Source organism: Falco naumanni, chromosome 6 (assembly GCF_017639655.2).
Source record: "Falco naumanni isolate bFalNau1 chromosome 6, bFalNau1.pat, whole genome shotgun sequence".
Lineage (NCBI taxonomy): Eukaryota > Metazoa > Chordata > Aves > Falconiformes > Falconidae > Falco > Falco naumanni.
Window position 1 is genome coordinate 11,459,002 of NC_054059.1, and position 21,916 is coordinate 11,480,917.

Here is a 21,916-nt window from a genome sequence, read left to right on the forward strand (position 1 = left end):
GTCGCCGGCAGCTGACACAGGCGCCCGGCGGCGGCAGCAGATGGCGGCCGCCCCGACACACCGCCATCCCCGTCGCGGCTCCTGCTCCAGCCAGACATGGCGACTCCCCCGCCGGACGCCGCGGCTCACGTGGCGGCCCTCAGCGTGCCTTAGGCTAGGGGCACGCTGATTGGCCAGGACGGGCGGCTCTGTAAGCAGTGATTGGCTGGCTCGGCGAGACGGCGCGCGGGCGGGAGGACCTACGGCCGTCCTGGCTGAAGCCGAGGCTGAGCTCGCGCCCCGTCCGCGCCCTGGCGCGTGCTGCGGGGGCGGTGGGGTCCGGCGGCTCCGCCGGCCTCGGGGCAGCCCGGGGGGGCTCCGGGCCCCGCTGAGGGCCAGGCGGTGGTTTAGGACGAGAGGGGCAAGAACTCGGCCCTGAACCTGTGGGATGCCCCCGAAGTCTGTGGGGTGGCCGGAGGGAAGGCAGGCAGCCTCAGGGGAGGCTGGGGAGTGAGGGTGGTGCTGAGTAGTTTTGTGAGGGGTCCAGGCTCGTGTCACGCTGATACACTGCAGTCTGAATTTTTTAGGGAAGTCGTAATAATATTTAATCTCAAATGAGGCTTTGATGATGCTTTAATGAAGATTGTAGTATGGCTGAGTGTACCAAAGCCGGCATGGTATTGGAAGCAATCAGAATGGCTGTGGTTGGAGGGGTCTCTGGGGGTCACCTTGTCCAGCCCCGCAGCTCAAGCAGGGACACCAAGAGCTGGTTGCCCAGCAGTGTGTACGTTGCCAATGATGGAGACTCCACAAGCTCCCTGGGCAACCTGGCCCAGTGCTCAGTCACTGTCACAGTGAAAATACAGAAAAAAAAACCCAAACCCTGAGGAAAAGCTAACACCCCCCTTCCCTCCTTTCAATTACACTGAAAATCTGCTAAATGAGGATTTACGTTTCCCTTTTAAGCATGGTCCTGTACTATTGTGCAGAGCTGAACGGTGAACGTGTATGTGTCTATGCATGAACGTTACTGCTTGTGCCTGGCCGTTGTGACCTGCAAGGTAACAACTTAACGGGAAGAACTTCACATTGCTGTCCTCTGACCCTTCCCTGCTATCTCTATGTACACCTGAAGCAAGACTGGCTGGTTTAACACAAGGGGAGCAGGCACATGTTTGCTTTTTTTTTTTTCCTGTCCTCTGTTTATCCTTAGGCAGAGCTTGGCAGTGTTCATATAGCCTGCGGGTACAAATGGCTGACATGGAAAAATCTGCCTTTCTGGAGACTGCACCTTTAAATTTCAGTAAGATTATGTTCATCAGAGAGGTAGGGGATCAACTATCCCTGTACAAGAAATATCTTGCTCTGATTTTGAAGTCTCCACAGGCACTGACTTCACCGCAAGAACAGGCTCTCTGTATTTCGTACTTCACACTGAAATACTGAAGCGTCTCTTTGGCAGGACTACAGGAACAGCAAAGTGGGGAAAGATGGCTGTACGCTTGGTGCAGCAGCATTCTAGAGCAATTTTAATGATTCAGTGCAGAGGAAAGGGGTTCACCTAGGCCTCAAGTTAAACTGAGGTAGCAGATGGGCCTTCCTTGAGGAATCCCGCTCCTCACACAAGCCCCTGGTCGCTGATCCTGAATCAATTACCATTTATCTAACAGGGAAGGTAATAATAACTTCCAAACTCATTTTCATAGAAGTGCTGAAACGTGAAGTTTAAGTAGACAGTTACCAGAAACTGAACATATCAGACTGGTTTGTGTGCATTTTATTCTAGTAAACTTCCTTTGTGGTGTTTTGGTCCATTTAATAAAAAATTACGAAACTTCAAATGGAAAACAATGAGCGATTTAAATTTTTTTCTTGCCCGATATGCACTCACACCATACAATCTTTCTTGTAAGGAAAGAACCCCAGTAAGCATGGTACTTTTCAAATTATTTTTATTAACAACAATATGGATTCAACTTTGTCAAGAAGTTACAATTAACATTTTAATGTACTGGCTAACGTTGCAGTGTCAGTGGAAGCAGCCTTTGTGCCTTCTAAGTCTGTTATGAAACTGTCTTTTTATCTTTCAAAGAAGTCAAAAATGCTTCCAATAGCAGATGATATTGGGTATGTCTGGAATTGTCCTATGTGTGGCCACAGCTGAATGAATGGCCACATTTGCATCCAGATGAATGAACAGGAAAATATTACATGCTTCCACTGACGCTGCAGGGGACAAATCTTATTTGAAAAATCAATTAACCTTTTTAGATAGTGACAGCACTTTGTGTGATGTGGTAATCAATTTGAATTAAGTCAGTTAACACACTTGGAAAAAAAAAAAGTGAAGCAGAAATATCTGGGCAAATTCTTTTCTAACCTGTATTTCATTCAAACCTAATGAATCCAAAAGGATTGCACGACATATGAGTCAGGGTAAAAGTTGGCCCAAAGAGGCAAGTTCATTCCTGGCATAGGTGGGTTCAGCTCCTTTAAGGTCAGTGGAACTGAGCCTGATTATCCCAATGGAGGCTGAACTTCACCCAGCTGGGCAGTGAATTCATTGAAGTCAGAGAAGCCATCCAAGGATGAATTTAGCCTCAGGTGTTTAAACCCTTTTTTCGTTCCTTTGCTATTATATTTTCTTTTCCTGCTTACTCCACTTTTCTGATTATTCTCCTTTTCTGTGTGCTTTTTAAAAATGTCCCTTCTTCCCTTTTTACATCAATACTTTGTGCGTTATTTTTTATATAGTCAATGTGACACGGGTAAATTCAGCTAAATATTAGTTTCCTCAGGAAATAACTGGAATATTACCATTTTCACTTTAAACAGATGCCCAACAAATTAAGGATTTGAATCTGAGTTCCTGATTCAAGAAAAATTCTTGAATTCCATAGAATGAATGAATTCCATAGAATTTTTGCTTGAGTAAGGATTGCAGGTCCCAATCCAAAAATAGTACTGTACATCAGATGTTCTACTATACATCAGCAATTCAGTATGATTTATCACAAAAGAGCAGGTGAATTACTCATCACCATACTATGAGAGCAGTCATTCTAAGTAGGATTATCTCAAAAACATATGGAACAACCGTGGGCACTGTGAATAAAAGTGTATGATCTTTGCAATCTTGAACCCTAGGCTAAACCACCATATTCATATTTAAATAAAAAGTATAGATCATATAAGCCAGGAGCAATTACAAATTTTTATACAAATAATAATCATCAAAACTATTCTTTTCACTTCTCTTTTCAATCAGATACAAGAAACACGCTGATCAGAAAACAGTTATTTGGATAAGGCATAATTCCTGAAGCTCTTACTTAAGATCAAATTCTCTCTTCAACAATCCCCAAATGGATTGTAAATCAAAACAAAAGTTGTCTTGTCCCTACTCATAAACAACTCTTATTATCTGTCATGAACTGGACTTTATAAGCAGCTCAAGACAAGAATTGAAAAGCCAGACAGGTCCTTCTTTTGTGAAACTGATGAATGATTGTCAGTCATGACACTGTCTTTTAAAAAGCGAGTGTAGAAACAGGAAACTTCTCATGAGGAAATATGAGCAAAGCTTATAAAAATCCAAACAAACAATTCTTCCTCTCCAGATTTTCATATATTCACTACTCTTTCTATTTTCTAAGAATATTATGTTAAAAAATTCCTATGTGATAAGACTTGCAGCTACAAAAATAATAATGGTGAGCACAAAAGAAAAAAATCAGGATTTTAAACCATAATTTGAAAAGATACAATCTTCTGGATTTATTAGTACTTCGTAAAGACATTAACATTTTCATACATAATTTATAGAACTCATTCTTTTGTGCACAAAATTGTATTAAATAAATTAACTTAAAGTTAGAAGGACTCAAGCATGTCATTTAAGGCAAAAATACCAAGTTTCCGTGAGATAAATTATCAGCAAAACCCAAGGCCCTGTGTCTGTGCGGCATCGGTACAGGCAGGGCCAATGCTCAGTTCTCCCACTGATGCCTTCCGGGCTCAGTGGGGCTGCAAAACCATCTGCTCGTGCAGATGAAGGTGGAAGAGTGGTGTCCAATTCATGATGCCTTGATTTTTCGATCTCGTCAAGAAGGGGAAGGGAGTTTCATTGCTGACACACAGTTGCCATGTGCCGGATCTCTTGCTCCTTGACCGAACCTAAGTGCAGGTTTACACTTAGGTCAGCAGGAGGGTTCATGTGAAAGGCAAGAAAGGCACCAACAGTTAGGAAAAAGAAAGAAAAGCCTAAAACCAGCTTGTACATTTTTAAATATTGGATAGTACTTCAAACCTACAGATCTGTCTGATAAACCACAGACATTCAAATAAGTTAAGAGTTAAATGAACTGAGATGTAGAAAAATCCCTATTTATCCTCACAAAATTACTGTTGTAATCAGGCTTTAGTACGATCAGACTGCACATGAAAGAAAACAGGAAAGGCTGAATGTGGTAAATTATATGGCAAATCAGTGGTGAGGAAATTGTGCTTCAAGGTGTCTTTCAGGATTTAACAGCTGAAGTTTGCTCCGGTGTAAGCCATGGAACACAGTGTACCATCCGTGGACCCCATATAATGACACAATATATACACTCTACAGTTTGCATGTACTTTCACATAATAAGTTTGTCATGTAACATCCAGGAATACTTCTGTAAAGGAAATACGGAAGCAGAAATTGTAATGGTTTCATAGTAAACAGATCAAGTCCTTCACAATACAATCTACAGCATTTAGCCATGGTTAAGACTGGAGTGATGTTGATGTACAGAGTAAGTTCCCAGCAGGTCTGGGCCTCGGGAGAACACTGCCCTGAGTGAGCTGGCACTGGCACCCCTGTACATTCGGTGTTCCTGCTGCTAGAGGGAAGCTGAGCCCAAATCGGGTTGTCTACAAGCCCGTGGTGCAGGCGGGATATAGATCAGGGGAGGCAACACACAGAGACCTCGTTCAGCTGGGAAGAGCAAAAGCCTGTTTAGGCTCTGCAAGGGATCTCCCAGTGGCAAAGCCTTGCTGGGGATGTGCAGATAGTCACTAACGCTGCTCCTGCATCTCAGCAGAAGTGAAGTGTAGGTTAGGATGAGAAAAAACAGAGGATGTATCAAGCAGGAATACTTGGTCTCATGTAGGCTTTAAATTTGGAAACTCGGGTATTAGGAGGAAGGAGTCTGAAGGTTCTTTCTTGGAAAGTTCACAAGAAATGACAGCAGGTGGGACACAGTGTTGAGCTATAAGGGTGCAAATGCTTTCCCCTCTCTCCTCCTCCCCTTTTATTTAAAAACCAACCAACCAAAACCAACCAACCAAAAAAACCTCATCTGCAGGTTTGTTTTTTGTTTTTTTTTTCAGTTAAGGTGGTCTTCCCCATTTCTATTTCCATTTCTGGTTGCCTACATGGCCCTTTTTATTTTTTATTTTTTTTTTTTGAACTAGCACTCCATATCTGTGACTGACAGGCTGGATTAAAAAAAAAATACAGCTTTTTGCCTCTTTACCTTCCTTGTTTTATTTTCTGGGATCATTTCCCTTCCTGCACATCTAAATCCGTATTTTTTTTTTTTTCTTCATTGATTGTGTTATCTTTCTTCCCTGTGCTGTCCTTTTTAGTTTGTATTTCAGTTCCTCATTTTCCCTCCTTTCCCAGCCTTATGAATTAAGTGCTGTCATGGTATCAGGTTGGGACTGCACAGAAAATTGCCAAAATTTCCACAGAAGGAAACAGTCTTCTCCAATAAAGGCAGCACCTGCTTCCTTCCCTCACCTACTGCTGCCAAAATGTTTCAGATTCACATGATAGCTCCTCAATGAGACTGGAAGGAGAGAGTCCCCTGAATTTTTACTGCAGTCACCCAGGTTTATCCACTTCTGAGGCCAGCCCCAATCCTCAAAATACAAACTTTTCATAGTAAAATAATGTTCTTGTTATAAAGAACAACACGATAGTGGTGTGTCAGATACTTTTGCCACAGCACTAAATCACCAAAAATCGGATGGATATGAACGTACTTTTCAAAGTTAAAAATAACTGACTACTGATGAGCTAATGTGTGTATCTTGCAACTGGCAGCCATTTCTAATCCCATATTACTGGTTTCCTTGGTACCTTGCTAGCAGCTGTAGATAATTTTTTGTTGTAAACATAAACTATCATCTAAATCAGGACATTATACATATATATTTATTTATTTAATTAGTTCAGAAGCAAAGTGCTTTAACCCTTACGATTTTTACTTCTGCCCTGTAGAAACGGCACTAGGTCTAAATGCTCAGATTTTTGCTTTTTGATACATCCTGCAGCATTAGCTTTGTAGGCAACTCATTATTTAAACCTACTGTACTACACGAAAGGCCGTACTGTAGGTGTAAATTTGAATGTTAGCCGTCACTTAAACATGCATTTTCATGCAACTAGGAGATATGGGCTCATTCAACTGCTTTGCAGATTCATCCTGATTTTCGTGATTTTATCTTATTAAAAAGGCTTTGAAAACAGTTCATGCTATGATATGTATGACTAGAGGAATGACCCAGCCAATGAAGAAAGCCCACAAGCTGTTATTTAAGTTTGACATGGAGCAGATTGAGTGCTTCTGTACCGTCCCCTGGCTTGCAGATGCTTTGAGATGATCTTGATATTCCAGTCCTTAGAGAGTCAGCAGAGAGAGTTGTTTCCACTAACGGGCGCGAGATGGCTTCAGTAGTCTCTGCTCCTGCCTCTGTCTCCAACTCTTCATCAGTTATAAATAATTTTGACTCCCTCCATTTGGAGTATACGTCTTGGCTACCTCTGGAACTGCTGGAGTCACTGCCAGCAATCTGTACATTCAGTTCTTCTGTTGATTGTATAAGGTTTTGTACAGATAAAGATTTTCCTAAATCCATTTGCACCACAGGTTTAACAGAGAGCAGAGGTTCCCCTTCTGTATCCAGACTTTTTCTCCATGTGAGATCCTTTGACGCAGTGGACTGTGCAACTTGTCCGTTATCTTTTGATGCAACAAGGCAAGCGGTGACATCAGAAATATTTTCCTGTGTGGTTACAGGAATAATATGAACGGGCTCAGGCCTATTGATATGCTTCATTGATGAGAAAGGTGGTATTTGTAATGTTGTTGGAGTTGCTGGCTTAGTTGCCTGGTTTATTTGGTTTGATGTATTATTAACTGTTGCAGGTCCATCATTTGGCACTTGCGTTGCTTGACTATGCATAGCTGGACTAAAAGCATAGTAAGCCTGAGTGCTGAATTCATTTGGTGTCAGTATAAGCTGCAGGCCACGAGGCAGATTGGCACTAGCTGATCTGGATACACATCCACTGATTTGTGCAGAATTAGACAAATCTTTGCTGTCTGATGGACTCTGATAATCAGAAGTCTGCTCACACTCAAAAGCTGGCATTTGAAATGAAGCCAAAGTGAGTGCAGATGCGGATCCTTTTCGTAAAACTTGTTGATAAATATCTAATAGACAGTCCAGTTTTGATTCAATGGATTGTACCTAGAGGAGAAGAGTAAAAGTTTGACGTTAATACCAAATACTAACTTAAAATATTTGGAACCCAAGCAAAGGGAAAATGTGACTACTGAAGAGAAGAATGGAAGGAGCTTGGTATACATTATTGACCTTTGAAAAATGACAAAAGCCATGTAAAGTTTTCATAAGCAGACTGATAAAAGGAAAAAAAATTAATAACCTGCAATTTTTCCTTACTTTTTTGTTCACGGAAGACAGTTAAGGTAGTGTGATTCATACAAATTTTATTTCAACATGTAAACGAAGGGGGCTTTAGAAGAAAAAAAAAGTAAAAATTACCTGTTCAGCCTTGGAAAGTGGCAATAAAATACACAGAAGGCATGAGCAACAAAGCAAGATAAGGTGACACAGAAAATCACTCTACCTGTTTCTCTACCTTGACTACGCGCCCTAACATACTGAGGTCGTCAGTTGTCTCATTCTCTGCAGGATTCTTTTCTCTACTTCTTTTATCTGCTGTGATTTGTCCTTTCCCAAGAATTTGGTCAACGCTGTAAGAGAAATCAAAAGTTGCCGTGATTCCTGAAATCGGTGATGATATGGAACTATTCACTATATCCATACATTAAACATTTAAATCACAGTACTTCAGAAAAGCACTTGAGAAAGAAAAAACCCCTTGATTTTATTAACTAAGAAGAAGAAAGAAAAGAGTTATTTTTTAGCATTTGAGACTGCTTTTCTTTTCCATTGGCAGGAACTGGGAGCCGGTACTTTGCCATCATCTGGGAGATCCAGGGCTAGACTTGCTGAGAGGGGGAGCAAGGAGGTGGCCTCTCCAGCAGCCTGATACTGTGGAGGAACAGACATACCAGTGTCACCCTCAGCTCTCCCATCCTAACAGCAGCAGCGAGTCCAGGGAAAGCTGTCAGTTTGAAGCAGGCATCTCAGCCCTGATGCTGGTTAATGATACACATGATGCAATGTCGTGGTTTTTTTGGGGTTTTTTTGTTGTTTTTTTTTTTTTTTTTAACATGATAACTGCTGGGAGTTGAGAACATAAAATCTACGTAAATGCTACATTACCGGTAGTTCCCAATTTCTTTTACACGAAAAAAGGAAGTCTGGGGTGGGAGAAAGGCAGTTCTTAATGTTGACTTCATCCTTTTGGCAACCACCTGACTAAATTCCTTGTTTATGAATGGACTTTTTACAGATACAGGGTTACGTTTTCTATTGTTTAGACTACTGTTTTCTGGGGATAATTTAGATACATGGGTTTTTGTTTGGTTTTACCCACAGTGTAATTTCTGGCTTAGCTGTGTTCACGGAAGGAGAGGCTGGGCTGAAGCATGGATGACAACTGTACCCAAATGTAATATGGAAATGTGAAACGTTACCAATATTCATTATGCAGTGAATGACATAAGATGCTTATGCAGAGCAGAAATTATTCTTTCCTTACCGTGACTGAAGACTCTTAATCCTGCATAACATGTCTAGATGACCTGCTGAATACTGCTCAATGACATCTTTGACATCATATGGACGAAGTGTTTCCTTAAACTTTCTCTTTGCAACATGAAATTTCATAATTCTGTGGGGAAAAAGCATTTCACAGATTAATCTTCAACAGTTGTGAAACAATACAATATACACTGACGAAAGTTTACAGCTAATTTTTATATGGAAGATATTTTCAATCCAGCTTGTGCAAGTGAACTTTTCCTTTTACAGAATTGTTTTTATAACCACAAATACGTAGGTACAAAGGCGTAGGTACAAATGCATTGTAGCTATCCCTTTGAATTGTTAATACAAGAGAAAACAGGTAACACTATTTTGAAGAGTGCAGAGCATGTCTGGCTTTTTTATAGTAGGTGCCTGACATGAAAGGTACTGAAGCTTAACTTAAACCTGGGGTTAGTCCCACTGACTTGAGTGGGATAGTTTGTAAGCTACATTTGTGCTTAAGCTACTTCTGTTCTTGTTAGAGGAAAGATTTCTCTAACGAATCAATTACACAAACAAACAATAGTATTCTTTTTCCAGTGCTTTTTTAAGTTTCCATTTTGTAAAAAAAATGAAATTTATGCACTCAATTCCTTTTTAATTTAGTTTTTTATTTGTAATTATCATTCAGGCCTAAGTGTTTTTGAGTTATTTTGCTGACTTCAGATCAAACTTTGAAGGCTACTTAAGTCTTCGTGTTTGTCCCATATTGAACTATATGGGAATTATTGTTTAATTAGCATTTGTGATTTTTTCCTTTGACTTTTACTGCAGAACAGTAAGTATCAGATAACAGTAAACATTCAAAATTGATGAATGGTGTATGTTTTTTATGTCAGACTTTGACAAGTTTCTGTCATGCTTATGGGATGTCCACAGAGTAATTCTTCTTCGAATGAAAAAGTTTATATTAAATTGCAAGTTTTAAATAATAGAATTGACAAATTTGGAAAGTAAATGACAGTGAGCTGATTTTCCAGGTCAGCTGTGAAAACCTGCAGCTCTCCTTGGTTTACATGAGAACGGCAGAAGAGAGAACCATGCAGGCAGTAGGAGAGAAACTGAGGGATCAGGTGTGTTGGCCATTCTGGTCTGTGTTATAGAGCTTATGGAGCCCCATTAGGGCCAAATTGCTGATATTTGCTATCTATTGCAATTAAAAAAGCAGAGACGGTAAATTGGTATCCTATTCCAAATGCCAATATTTCATGCTAATATATTCCCTCTTTGTTTACTGTGATATGTACTTAGCAGCTGTAAGACAATGAATTACAACTAAACCCAAAACATGGCTCTCGTTCTGTGATAAAAATAGTAAAATTAGTAATGTTTTAGTGGAATTTAGGAAAACTATACTTTGTATAGTTAAGACAGACGTCATGGTAATAGCTACGTGGAGTCAGATTAATAGTATATCGTGATCCTCTACCTGTTTCTGTATCATACATAAATGTTATTCCAAATAATATCAGCCTTTTCCCACAGTGCTTAGGTTGTTGATATTTCCCATTCTGGTAACTTCCAGATAAAAATGAGGTTGCTTGTCACTGGCATAGAGCTGTACCTATGATTCTGATTATAGAAATTAAAAATGGAATAGGTCTGTTAAGAGTAGTTCATCACCTTGACAGTTCAGGACCTCCATTGCAGTTTTAAATATGTCAGATGATGCACTTTCCTCTTTTCTATTGTCAGCTGGTTCTACAGGTTTAGGGATTTTGGCATCTTTTGTAATCTGAAGGCCTCTGAACCTGGGATGCAATTTTTTTTTTCTTTTAGCTGTCAAATGATGCCAAGATGTTCTGTTCATAATAGTCTGACAGCGCAGACAATCTCCTGAAATCCAGTTCTTTAGTCAGGTTACAGAGAATACATGATGTAGCTGACATACAAGAAAGTATTCTTTTGTTATTATTCTCTGTTTTGGTGGTCACAAATTTTTACTTCATGCTCTTGATAAAGTAAAAAGATGACACTCTGTTAGAAAAGCAGAGCCAGAGGATTAGTAGCATATTTGAAGACAGCTGAATTTACCACAACTGGGTGATTTTACAAGCAAAGAGACAGAAAACTAATTTTTATTAACAGCCATAGAAGCTTCTTAATCAGCGTGCACAAAAGTCTTCATTACTGCTTTCCAGCTTTGTAACAGGTTTTTTGCTTATCAAGGCAGTTTGTTCCTAATGTTCAGAAGTCAGACACAGAATCGAAAGCATCATGGCTGTATCAGTGAGGTGTAGCTGTACTAGTTCTGGTTTAGGTATTAGCTCATGTGATGCCATCAATTAAATTCAGCAGGGTTTGGAACAGACTTCTATTGCTTAATTTTTGCTTCAAATATGTAAAATTTTCCATCAACTGTGCAAAAATCTGAAAGGTTATAAAACACCGGCATTTTAAAAGATTGCAAGTTAATTATGAAACAGAAAACCTGACTTGTTTCAGCGATGGAGCCTAGCAACTGCTTTGCAGTTATTAAATTTGGTTGATTCTTCATAGTTATTTACTGTCAATTTTAAAAACTAAATTGGCTTTCCACTTGTTGAAATAACTATGTAATTGAACTTGATAGGCTTGAACACCCATCTGAAAGATTATTACAACTATATAGAGCATATTAAAAAATCGTGAACAAAAAAGCCTCCTTCATTCATGCGTCTAGAATAAAGAGCTGTCTATTCTGGTGTGTTGCTGTGGGATAAAAAGGAAGGGTCCGGTTAAGCGGGCACAAGTGGGTAGTCTACCTGTACCAAAAGAGGGAAAACGAGCACGAAATTATTCATACCCCAAATATCTGAAGCACCAGCCCTTGACACGAACGGGCGGAACGGGGCAACCAGCTACAGCGCGGGCTGTCCCTTCTGGCTGTACCACGAGGGGGCAAACACGGCTCGTGGGAAACGCGGCCGCTGCCGGTACTGCCCAAACGGCAGCGATGGAAAGTCAGAATTTACCCGAAAGAACGAAACCGTGTAGTCCCCCTGACTTTTTGAAACGTTATTTATATATTTAAGTCGCTGTGTGCCCTGTAGCGAGGTGGTATTTCGTAACTCAAATCTAACGTGATAGATGATGCGCTGTTGTAAGCCTACTCAAATGCCAAGTGTGACAATTTTCTGGTGAGAATTAACCATAAAAAGTAGCCTATTTCAATGATGCAGCCAGAGGAGAGCAGAAAAAAAAGTCTAGTGCTGAATTAGACCAATATATCAAAGTGCTTTGTCTATAGTTGATGTCTAAACCACAGGTCCCATTAATCTTCACGTGCCCTGATAATCTGTAGAAAGCTGCAGGTCCAGTACTAATTTTGTCTTACTGACCCGTAGCAGCCAAAAGACGCATCCATTTCATTTACCTCTTGTCAAATGCAGGATCAGCACTGATCTAGAACGACAGTGTTTTCTGAATATGCATGTTGCATCTCTTTCCTGGCATTTGTTGCATTTTAATTTCCATTTGTGTTGCCCCTTCTGCTGTTAGAAGCTATTCTGCTTGTCATTAATACTTTACTGCAACCGGCACCGAGTCAGAATACCTTTAATACTCTGTGCATCCCTGTCATACTGTTATTTTTGTAAACCTCTATCCTGTCAGTCTTGTCGCTATCTCAGGAAGAAATGGAGCTGCATTCTCCTGAGATTCAGATAAACTCATATATGGTTACTGACTTGAATATTAAAAGACAGGTAGGTTGTTTTACCTATAGCTAGATGAAATGACCACAGTTTGTTTGCTCATTTTACTGCATCAGGAAAGCAGGTGCACACCAATCTAGTTGTGCTGGTTCCTCTCTATCTCTCTACCTTTACTTTGCCAAATAACCCTTCAAATAACTGCAACGTGCAGCAGAGACCAGGACCCGATACAGACAGGACAACAAACAAAGGTGGTTGAGAGATGGTTCCACTATATGTGGCGTGAGCGGGTCAGTATTGTCCCCTCTCTCGAGTCTTGGCCTGGACCAACCCACCCCCTAGGAGCCAGAGACAGCATCTTCTCCCAGACACACTGCTGTTGTAGGCAAAGACACATCTGAGAGCCTTGGCCTATACTCTGAAGATCATGTGGGCAGAAAATACACAATGTGTTGGGATTTAAAAGAAATAGACGATTCTGAAACGCTACCATTGAACAAATTCACAATGGCTGCTAAAAATACATTTTATAGGTGTAGCAGAAACATTTCAAAGACTGAACACAAATGGTAAATTATATTTTCCTTATTTTGGCTACTAAATATGTATGACTATTCAACTAAGTAGCTTATCAGCTCAAGAATTCTCAAGTTTCATTACATTTAGCTACATTTATTATTATTATTATTATTTCTTACTAACAACAAATGAAAACATATCTATGCAATCACTGGAGTTAAAGAGAGAAAAGGCCTTTTAGGTCAGGAAGTTCATCTTCCTGCCACTGCAGCTATTTCCTATTGCTTATTTATTTATGCTTCTCAAATCTAATTTTATATTCCATAAATAGTGAAATAATTCCATCATTTCCATGGTGGAGAGTATTACAGCATTTAGTGTCTCTCGCTATGAAAAATTATCAGAGATATCGTAATATATGGAAACAAGGTATCCTCGTCTTCTTTTTAGTCTCTTTTATATACATTCATCCCTGTGAACTAACAGAGCTAGATAATGCAATGTTTTTTGTTAGTCTCCAGGAACTCTACAGGATATTAATGGCTTTTTGTTCATGACAAGACTAGGGCTGGTTGAGTAGTGCTACCAAAGCTGCTGGCCCAAAGGCTCCACGTACTGCTAGCAAGAACTGCTTTGTGCACTGCTCTGATCCCAGCCAGAGGCTGCAGAGGAGCAGGATGGATCCTGGCCGGGTCCAAGGCGTGCTGTGGAGCACACATTTCACCACGCTGCCCATCTGTTCCTTGCTCACCCAACACTGTGCAAATGCATCAAGCAGCTTCCCTACTGCCTCAGTTCGTCTTTCCTGACAGAGGGTTTGTAGTAAGGGGGAGTGGAGGGAGCAGCATAAGAGATGGGATGTGGAACACTCAGCTTGGGGGACTTTGAGAGGAGGCTGACAGCTCAACATGTTACCGGTCAGGTCTGCCCAGTGGGTCTTCAGTAGGACTGGTTCAGAGTCCTACTTTTGGAAAGGGTCAATACGTTAAGGACTTTTCCAGGAAAAGCCTATTTTCTCCATCTCCTCTTTTAACCATTTCAAAATGAAAGTTTGGGGTTTTGTTTGTTTAAAATCAAAAAGTTGTTTTGAAGAATAAAGTAGTCCTGGGAAAGATGTAAGTAAGCAAGGTCAAAACTGAAGCAGTACACTTTGAAGTTTCCAAAACAAAAGATTATAAATAAACCAATCTTTGTCTTGGCTATTTCAAGGCTGTCCAACCTGAGAGTAACCAGCACATTCTAGGCTCCTTTCCCATACACATCCCCAGTTCTTTCTGATTCCAAAACTGAGAGAGGTCCTACCTCTGTAAACCCACAGGCATGAATTAATTTTGCTAGTTCCACTTTTTCCTCCGAACAAAAGGACCGTTTGTATCACTGTAAATCAAATCGTACCCAGCTCTAAGCAGGAAAAAAATAATTACCCTCCCTTATTGCAGTTTTTCAAGGTGATATAGCCAGAATGGATTAAACCATGTGTGCTTATATTTGGGGTCTTTTCATAGTATCTCATGAAGCTATGCAAGTACCTTCTGTCTTCATCTGCTCCTGTATACCAGCATGAAAGGAAAAACAACCTCCACCCTCCCCCATTCCCCCTGTAATTCAAAGCTGCTGCTAAAAACAAACTTCAAAATGAGGCACAAAGTTTCCATATAGGCAGATGTTATCATCTTGAAATTCTACAGTTACTATATAGTGTCTCAGATCCTTCTTCAGATGTTTGCATAGATCCCGGTGTAGTCAGGTAACAGATACTCTGAATAATCAGAAAGAGGAGTATCAGCTACCCGATGAACTGAATTATCAGTCTCTTGATTTTGAGAGATGAAGGTATAGCATTTAACATGGCATATTACTGCTTTACAGATCTCAAACGAAGGTGTTTCTGAAGCAAGATTTATGTGCCGTTTGTAATCTAGTGAAACATTAATATTTGCAAGGAGAGATGGGAGAGATGCATGGCTAATTGATAGCAAGTGGAGATTCGTATTCTCAACCTCAGTGGTGAAACGAGTTGGTTTTTGGTAAGCCAAGTGTGCAGAGAAAAAGTTGGAGGTAATCTAAAAAGTTGACTCATCAGTTAAATAGTGCATGTCCGAAACATCGAACTGTTGCAGCTTTGCTGTTCTGATTAGAACATTTCTGTGGATGGCGCTGTAGAAGTTTGCTAACCACGTCCTTCACATTTGGTTACTTTCCATTTGAGCTGGTAATTACCAAGAGAACCAAGCAAAGATGCAGGTGATGCACTGAACAACCCAGTGATGCCTTTGAAAACAAGCTCCATTAATTTAGTATTGAAATGTCAAGATGATCTTAAGGAATTTGGACAGTATTAAGAATGAGATGACCATTGATACCACTTGCCAGTGCAGTGGCAAGGTGCACTTTTCCAGCCAGTCTGTTTAAAACGGAACATCACAGACAAGGATCTCTGGCACCAGAGCCAACAGACTATGCTGATTGTTCCTAATTTGAGCATTTTCCATTTGAAGGAACAGGCCTGCCTTTTAGGTGGGTGTCCGCTGTGTAGAAAGATTTCTGTCACCTGCTGAAACATTGCTGGCAAGAGGGGGTTCTTGGCGGTGACATCTGAGTTGCCAGTTGCAGTAGCTGTGGACACAGACCTGGTATCTGACATGTCCTGTGAGGTCATTTCCAGGCTGGTTGGAAAAATGGTTGAACAGAAATCTGCAAGTGATCTGTCAAGCTGTCTGCACTAGTAGAAAGGTATTAGAAACAGGCTTACTCGCCATCTGTCTGCATTGGCAACCGGTGGAAAAAGGGGAAGGAAATACAAGTAGCCCATAGGTTATCACTGTACAAAATTATTTGATGAAGAGCTTGAGCCCTTTCTTCCCATAGTGCTGAGAAAACTCAGGCAAGAATCTCCCTGCAGGAAAACATCATCTTGCCATAGGGTTTTGTAAAAAGTCCCTGTGGCTCCTGCCTGCAAGAAGGACAGGGGGCACTGATGTGACTGTGATGCAGAGCCAGTGGGGTGACCCGCAGCAATAACCTCGGGTTTGCTTCAGCAGAGACGGAATGCGTGGCCTCTCCTTGCTTGCCGATGGACCCTTTATGGTGGGGATCCTGCCTGTCAGGGTTTGCACTTAAAAATGAAATTCAGGACAGTGAAGAGCCCTGACAGTCTCAGTAGGATGAATGCGAAGTTTAAGCTTTCAAAATAGGTAATTCTATAAGTTTTGATGGAGTTTGATCCTTTCTTGGAAAAGTATGAGACTATTAGTTTGAAATTATTTGGGTTATATTTAGTTCAACGGATAGGGGTAGGCAAGGCTTTGCACAATTGAATGACTGTCATTATTCTGCTGTTACCAGAAGAAAGTTGCAGTAAAAAGCCATATGACAGACAATTTCAGGAATATGGAAGTACAATAAACCCCTAAACTTAGAAAGGAAATAACTTTTCCAGGCAAGACTATACACATTCAGTAAAACTACATCAAACTGGATTACAGTATTTTTGATTACAGGAAATATAGTGGAAAGCAGCATTCATGATGCTCTCTCTTTTCTGAGTCAAATTATGTAACATTTTTAGACATTGAGAAACCAATAACAGAACAGGTAAAATATTTTTACTTTTAACTTAACTAAAATACTGATGGAAAGGAATCATAAATAAATTACATTAGCATTAGTTATGTAAAAATATAGCCATGTAATAAGTTCAACTACCATTTTATTAATTGACATGCAGTTAGTTAGAATCTTAATTAAAGAAACCTCAAATATTTATACACTCAGTATTTTTTACTCACCTGATTGCTCTGATGACAGTTTTAAGAGCAGGGGTGAGATCTTCTACTGACACATCACACTGGCACCCTTTATCATCATAAACATCATCTGTTCCAAGACTGGTGTCAGCTGCAAAATACAAGAGCAGACTAAACAAGCAGCATTTAAAAATCTCTTCCTTAGTGTTTTCTAACGGCCTGCACAATGGTTTGGAAAAATAAGGACTATAAATCAAATGAGACAGAGCTTCATCAGTTTACGAACTCTATCATGCACTTGTGTCTGTCTATGCTTGTGTCATAAAAGGCCTGGGTAATCCCCAGTGTAAATAGTAAAAGTTAGAAAGGAAAAAGGTCCTGTTATTTTTCAAACAAATTAATAGTTGAGTACCAGTATGTCTGCTCCTCATGTCTCACTGTTTTTCATCACATTCTCTGTCTTAAAAGGAAAGTAGTGAGCTAACAGATGTAATGGCAGAATCAAAAGATGCTGAAGTTATATTCTTTTTTTTTTACCACTATGGATCAGCCTGACACTGAAGACAAAGGAGAAGATCCATTTCATTTAATGAGGAGGCTGTGGAATGATCCAATGCTTTATTACAGGTGAAGATAAACAAAGTACCTTTTTACCAGCAATAAACAGAGGATGACATCCATCATGGATCAACTGCCATTTTAAACCTCAGAGCCATGTAGATATTGCAGTTTTCCTTTGTAACAGGAGCTTAAGCCAAGTTACTGTATTTATTTGCCTGAAAAAAATAGATCCTCTACCCTTTCCTAACACCACCTCTGCAGAGTTACCATTTGAGAATTAGCTAGAAAACTCAGGAGTGCGCAGTGTACCTCAATGCACAAAGAAAACGGGGACTGATGCATGACCAAGAAGGTTTACAAACTTAAAATGTGCTGGAACGGGAACAAAGCAAGGAGGGCAGAGTCAGTGGATGCCTGTACATCATATATGTCTTGAAGGCACGTGAAGTACAGGAAAACTCTTGAAGGTAGGTGTTTTTTCCTCCTAAACCATCTTTCTTCAACTGCATAAAGTCCAGATGACTACTAGGTGAAGAATTTCATCCAAGGTTTGTGTATTTCAACATTCAAGTGTCTCTGCTTCATGAGGAAGAGAGTGTGAAACAGAAGAGTGACATGAAATAGAGAAAAAAGGGTGGGATTCAGGAACTCTCAGTAATGGAGATTTCTTCCCAGCCCTATGTTCCTGCCTACATTCATGCTGTTATTTAAAACACAGGCTTAGTCATCCAGAAACACTGCAAGCAAACCATTTCAGAGGCTCCTATTATAAGCAGATTTGAAGCACAATCAGACACAAATGATTGCAGGACATTTTTTTGCAAGATCCTTTTTCAGAAAGACAGTATATAAAAGATGAAAAATATTCTTTGCCCGTCAGAAGTGCCTGGAAATTTCATGGTACCTTTTACATCTAATAGGAATTCTATCTTGGCATAAACAGCATTTTACAAGGCTGCATCTTCAGGAACTGGCATTCCTGCATTGTTGTCTTCACAGAGTTGATATTTGGCCATAATAATTTATTTTGATGACTCTGGCTACTTCATTACCCTCGAGAATATAGTTTCTTTTTTGACTGCTGCTGAACTGGTACGCTTATGAGGAACATCTCCTGTAGCTTTGAAGAGCAGGAGATTTTATCTTTGACAGATCAGCTTCATACAGGAAGAAAGATGGTTTATAGCCAAGTTAATAATATTTAAGTACATATGAAATAATAAATGCAACCTTAAAAAAGAAGTTTTATACTGTAAAAGTGAATTTTTTATACAAAACTGAAATTTCCTCTTCCATGTTAGTACTGTAAGTCATGCCTACAGTGATGACAAAAGCGCTTTTTTCTCACACTCTTTCATGAGCTTTCATGACTTGGCTTATCTTACTGGTGAAATATATATTTCTCTCCATCTATCTTGCCTAACTAACATTTGGATGCCTGCCCAGAAATGCAATTAGCTGAAGTAAACTATGTTATTAGTTTGATAGGTATATACACTACCTACCCCCCTCCCCCCCAAAAAAAAAAAAAAAAAAAGGTGCTAAGTATTCCACAACACTAACTTTCCAGGTGTCATCCCTGATCAGCCTCGCCAGTTACTTCTCCCAGTGCTGAAATCTCCCAGCTCATTTCTAAATGCCATACTAAACCCAAAGCTTTTTATGCTGCTGGTATTTCCAGTGGCTCTCTAAGGTTTGAATCTACTCAGTTATGCCAGTGGAAATTAGGAATAATTCTGCTAAGGGCACAAGAGCTACAACCCAGTGAAACAAGAGACTCCAACTTGAAAGTTTAAAATAAACATGTTTCTGAATGGTTGTCTCACTGATACGGTTCTGGGTCCTTTGCCAAGTACAGTGTCACTAATAAAAAGGCTTCCTTAACACAGTATATCTTTGCAGAACTGTTTTGAGAAGAGTGTGATACAATTGTGGTATTCCATGTTGCTCACGTGGATAAAAAGATCAGCAAAATCTTTAGACAGATGCTGAAAAATTCTTCTAAATTTAAGCCAGCTTTAAGAAGAGCTACCGCTCCTAATAGATCACTTTCTTTTTTTCTTTTCTAATATTCCCACTGACATGAATTTCCATCTTTATGGCAGGCACTCAGTACCACATCTCAATAAAACTTGTGAAAAGCCAGAAACCTTGTTTGATTCATATGGGAAACATTCCTGTTTCTTTAGAATACTGAGCCGACTTGGGAAAAAGTTTGGGAGATGCAGAGTAACAATTTGGAAAAAAAAAATCCACACTGAAATCAAAGTTCACATTCTGATGAGTCTTTCCAGTGGAAGCTCATGTTGTGTACGACATAGTTACGAGGTGAGATGTACTTGTACCGCTTCCGTCCCTCTCGAGTTTATCCTTGGGGTCGGGGCTGCGTTGGGGTCAGTTTGGCTGCTCTGGCAGCTCCAGCACGTTAAAACCCGGGCCAGTTCCCAGGCAGGGCTAAGCCATGGCCCCTGGCAAGCCTCACTCCAAGCTCCTGCCTGTTCCCAGAGGGAGCCCTCCCCGTCACTAACGGGGCAGCTAGACCCCCTGGTGCTAGCTGATGCTTAGCTCTGCACACATCTGCTTCGTCCTTCCCCGTACCCTTTGTCCATGTCTCCTGCTCTGCTGAGGTGGCTGTGCACGGTCCAAGTGGGCTCCACAAGGAACCTTAGGCAGCAGCTGCTCTGCATGAACTTGGCCGCTCGGCTAGGCCTTCCTAGGGTTAGCACGGGTTGTTCTTTCTCTCCAGGAGCCTCTACCACCAGCTAAACAGGCCTTTCAAGTCTGTTGCTTGGGCAGGTCACAAATCCGGTCTCAACGATGGCCAAAGTGGTTTTTAATACCGATTTAGACATACCCCTGCAAATCTCCCTAAGAAGGGGTGTCAGGCAGTCTGACAATCCAGGAACAATTCCCCTTTTCTAATACCAGCATCTTTACAATTCAGGATGTATTTTAGAATCACAAAATCATAGAGTTGTTTAGGTTGGAAAAAACTTTTAAGATCAGCAGGTCGAATCGTTAACCCAGCACTGCCAAGTCCACCACTAAACCATGTCCCTATGCACTGCATTTACATGTCTTTTAAATACATCCAGGGATGGTGACTCAACCACTTCCCTGGGCAGCCTGTTCCAATGCTTGTCAGCCCTTTCAGGGAAAATTTTCCCTAATATCTAATCTACAGCCCTTTCGATGAAGAATTTTCTCCTAATTCCCAATCTAAACCTCCCTTGGTGCAACTTGAGGCTGTTTCCCCTTGTCCGATTGCTTGTTACCTGGGAGAAAAGACTGTCACTCACCTCTCTACAACCTCTGCTTTTTATCTGTAAAATGTTTATTTTATCTGTAAAATGTTTATTCTGCTGCGGCACCTACTGTTGTCTTAGAATCTTTGACATTATTTACTTTGGGCTACATCTTGTCTTTGCCACTATTTGATTTCTTCCAATTTCTTCTTGAATAGCAGTCTTTGATTTACTCACACATCAGATCAGCACTTAACAAGAAATAAAAAAGGCATGCACAAGTCATTAAAATAATCTTGATATTTCCCCGTTTGTCACAGTATTTACGTACTTTTCACACAAACTTCAGTCATTTATGATCACCCCAAATGAATGGGAAAAAAATTACACTGTTCTGAAACACTGCATCACCAACAAAAAAGTTATAAGTTTGAAGCTGCATTTCATATGGCTCTGTGCAGAAGTTACGCACAAGGCTTGATTTATATTTCTGTAAATAACATGTGTCCTTTCTCAGAAGTGTTTTCTGTTGTTTAATAACATGCTTTGGCATTGGGAAAACTGTGACACTGCTCTGATCACCCTCATAGCTTCATGCTTTCAATGTCAGTAACGCTCAAGTAATTGTGTTCCTGTTTAACAGAATCAAAAAGATTTTGTACTCCAATTTGTTTTCTGGGAACTGCCATACGCTAGCAACAACAATTCAGATTAAGAAGCTCATGTGCCGACACCACGAATAGTCCTGTGGAAGTGCTCCTAATGTAATGATTGGTGTGGTGATCCCAACACAGACCTTTTGACTTGCTTTTTGGAAGCCTTTGGAAGCACTTAGGTCTTACTCTGACTGTGTAGGAAGTAGTTAGGGCTGTTCATGTGGGTGATCTAAATTGTTCTGCTGAGGCTGAGTCCCCACCTTTTAGACGTGACAAAACCTAAATAGGTGCCTGAAGTTACCAGTCTGAATATGACTCTTAATGTAATAACTTAAACTGTAGATGTTACAAGCAGAGTGTTTTGTCAACTTGGTTAAAAAAGCACTGATTTGGGAAAAAAGTCTGATTGATTTTCATAGTAATGCACGACTCAAGGTAAGAAGTGGATGGTGGCCCGATGGTGTGGAGTTACATCAAGCCATAGTGTATAGCCATCATTCAAAATCCAGAGTTCAGCTTGGGAACTGAAGTCCAAGCACTTCATAATGCAGCTCCGTAGCCTGCTCCAAGCG

The 21,916-nt window shown here is 40.4% G+C and overlaps 1 protein-coding gene across 1 annotated transcript in view; it reads right to left on the reverse strand.

Moving 5' to 3' along the window:
- Window positions 1–1,914: 1,914 nt before the first annotated feature.
- Window positions 1,915–21,916, reverse strand: part of KCNQ5 (potassium voltage-gated channel subfamily Q member 5) — a 91,701-nt gene continuing 71,699 nt past the window's right edge. The window contains exons 10-13 of the mRNA XM_040599158.1: window positions 16,925–17,033; window positions 8,936–9,067; window positions 7,895–8,021; window positions 1,915–7,494 (exon numbers count right to left, since the gene is read on the reverse strand). Coding sequence (XP_040455092.1) covers window positions 6,553–7,494; window positions 7,895–8,021; window positions 8,936–9,067; window positions 16,925–17,033 — 1,310 coding nt within the window. The 3' untranslated portion in view covers window positions 1,915–6,552. The remainder of the gene's footprint in view (window positions 7,495–7,894; window positions 8,022–8,935; window positions 9,068–16,924; window positions 17,034–21,916) is intronic.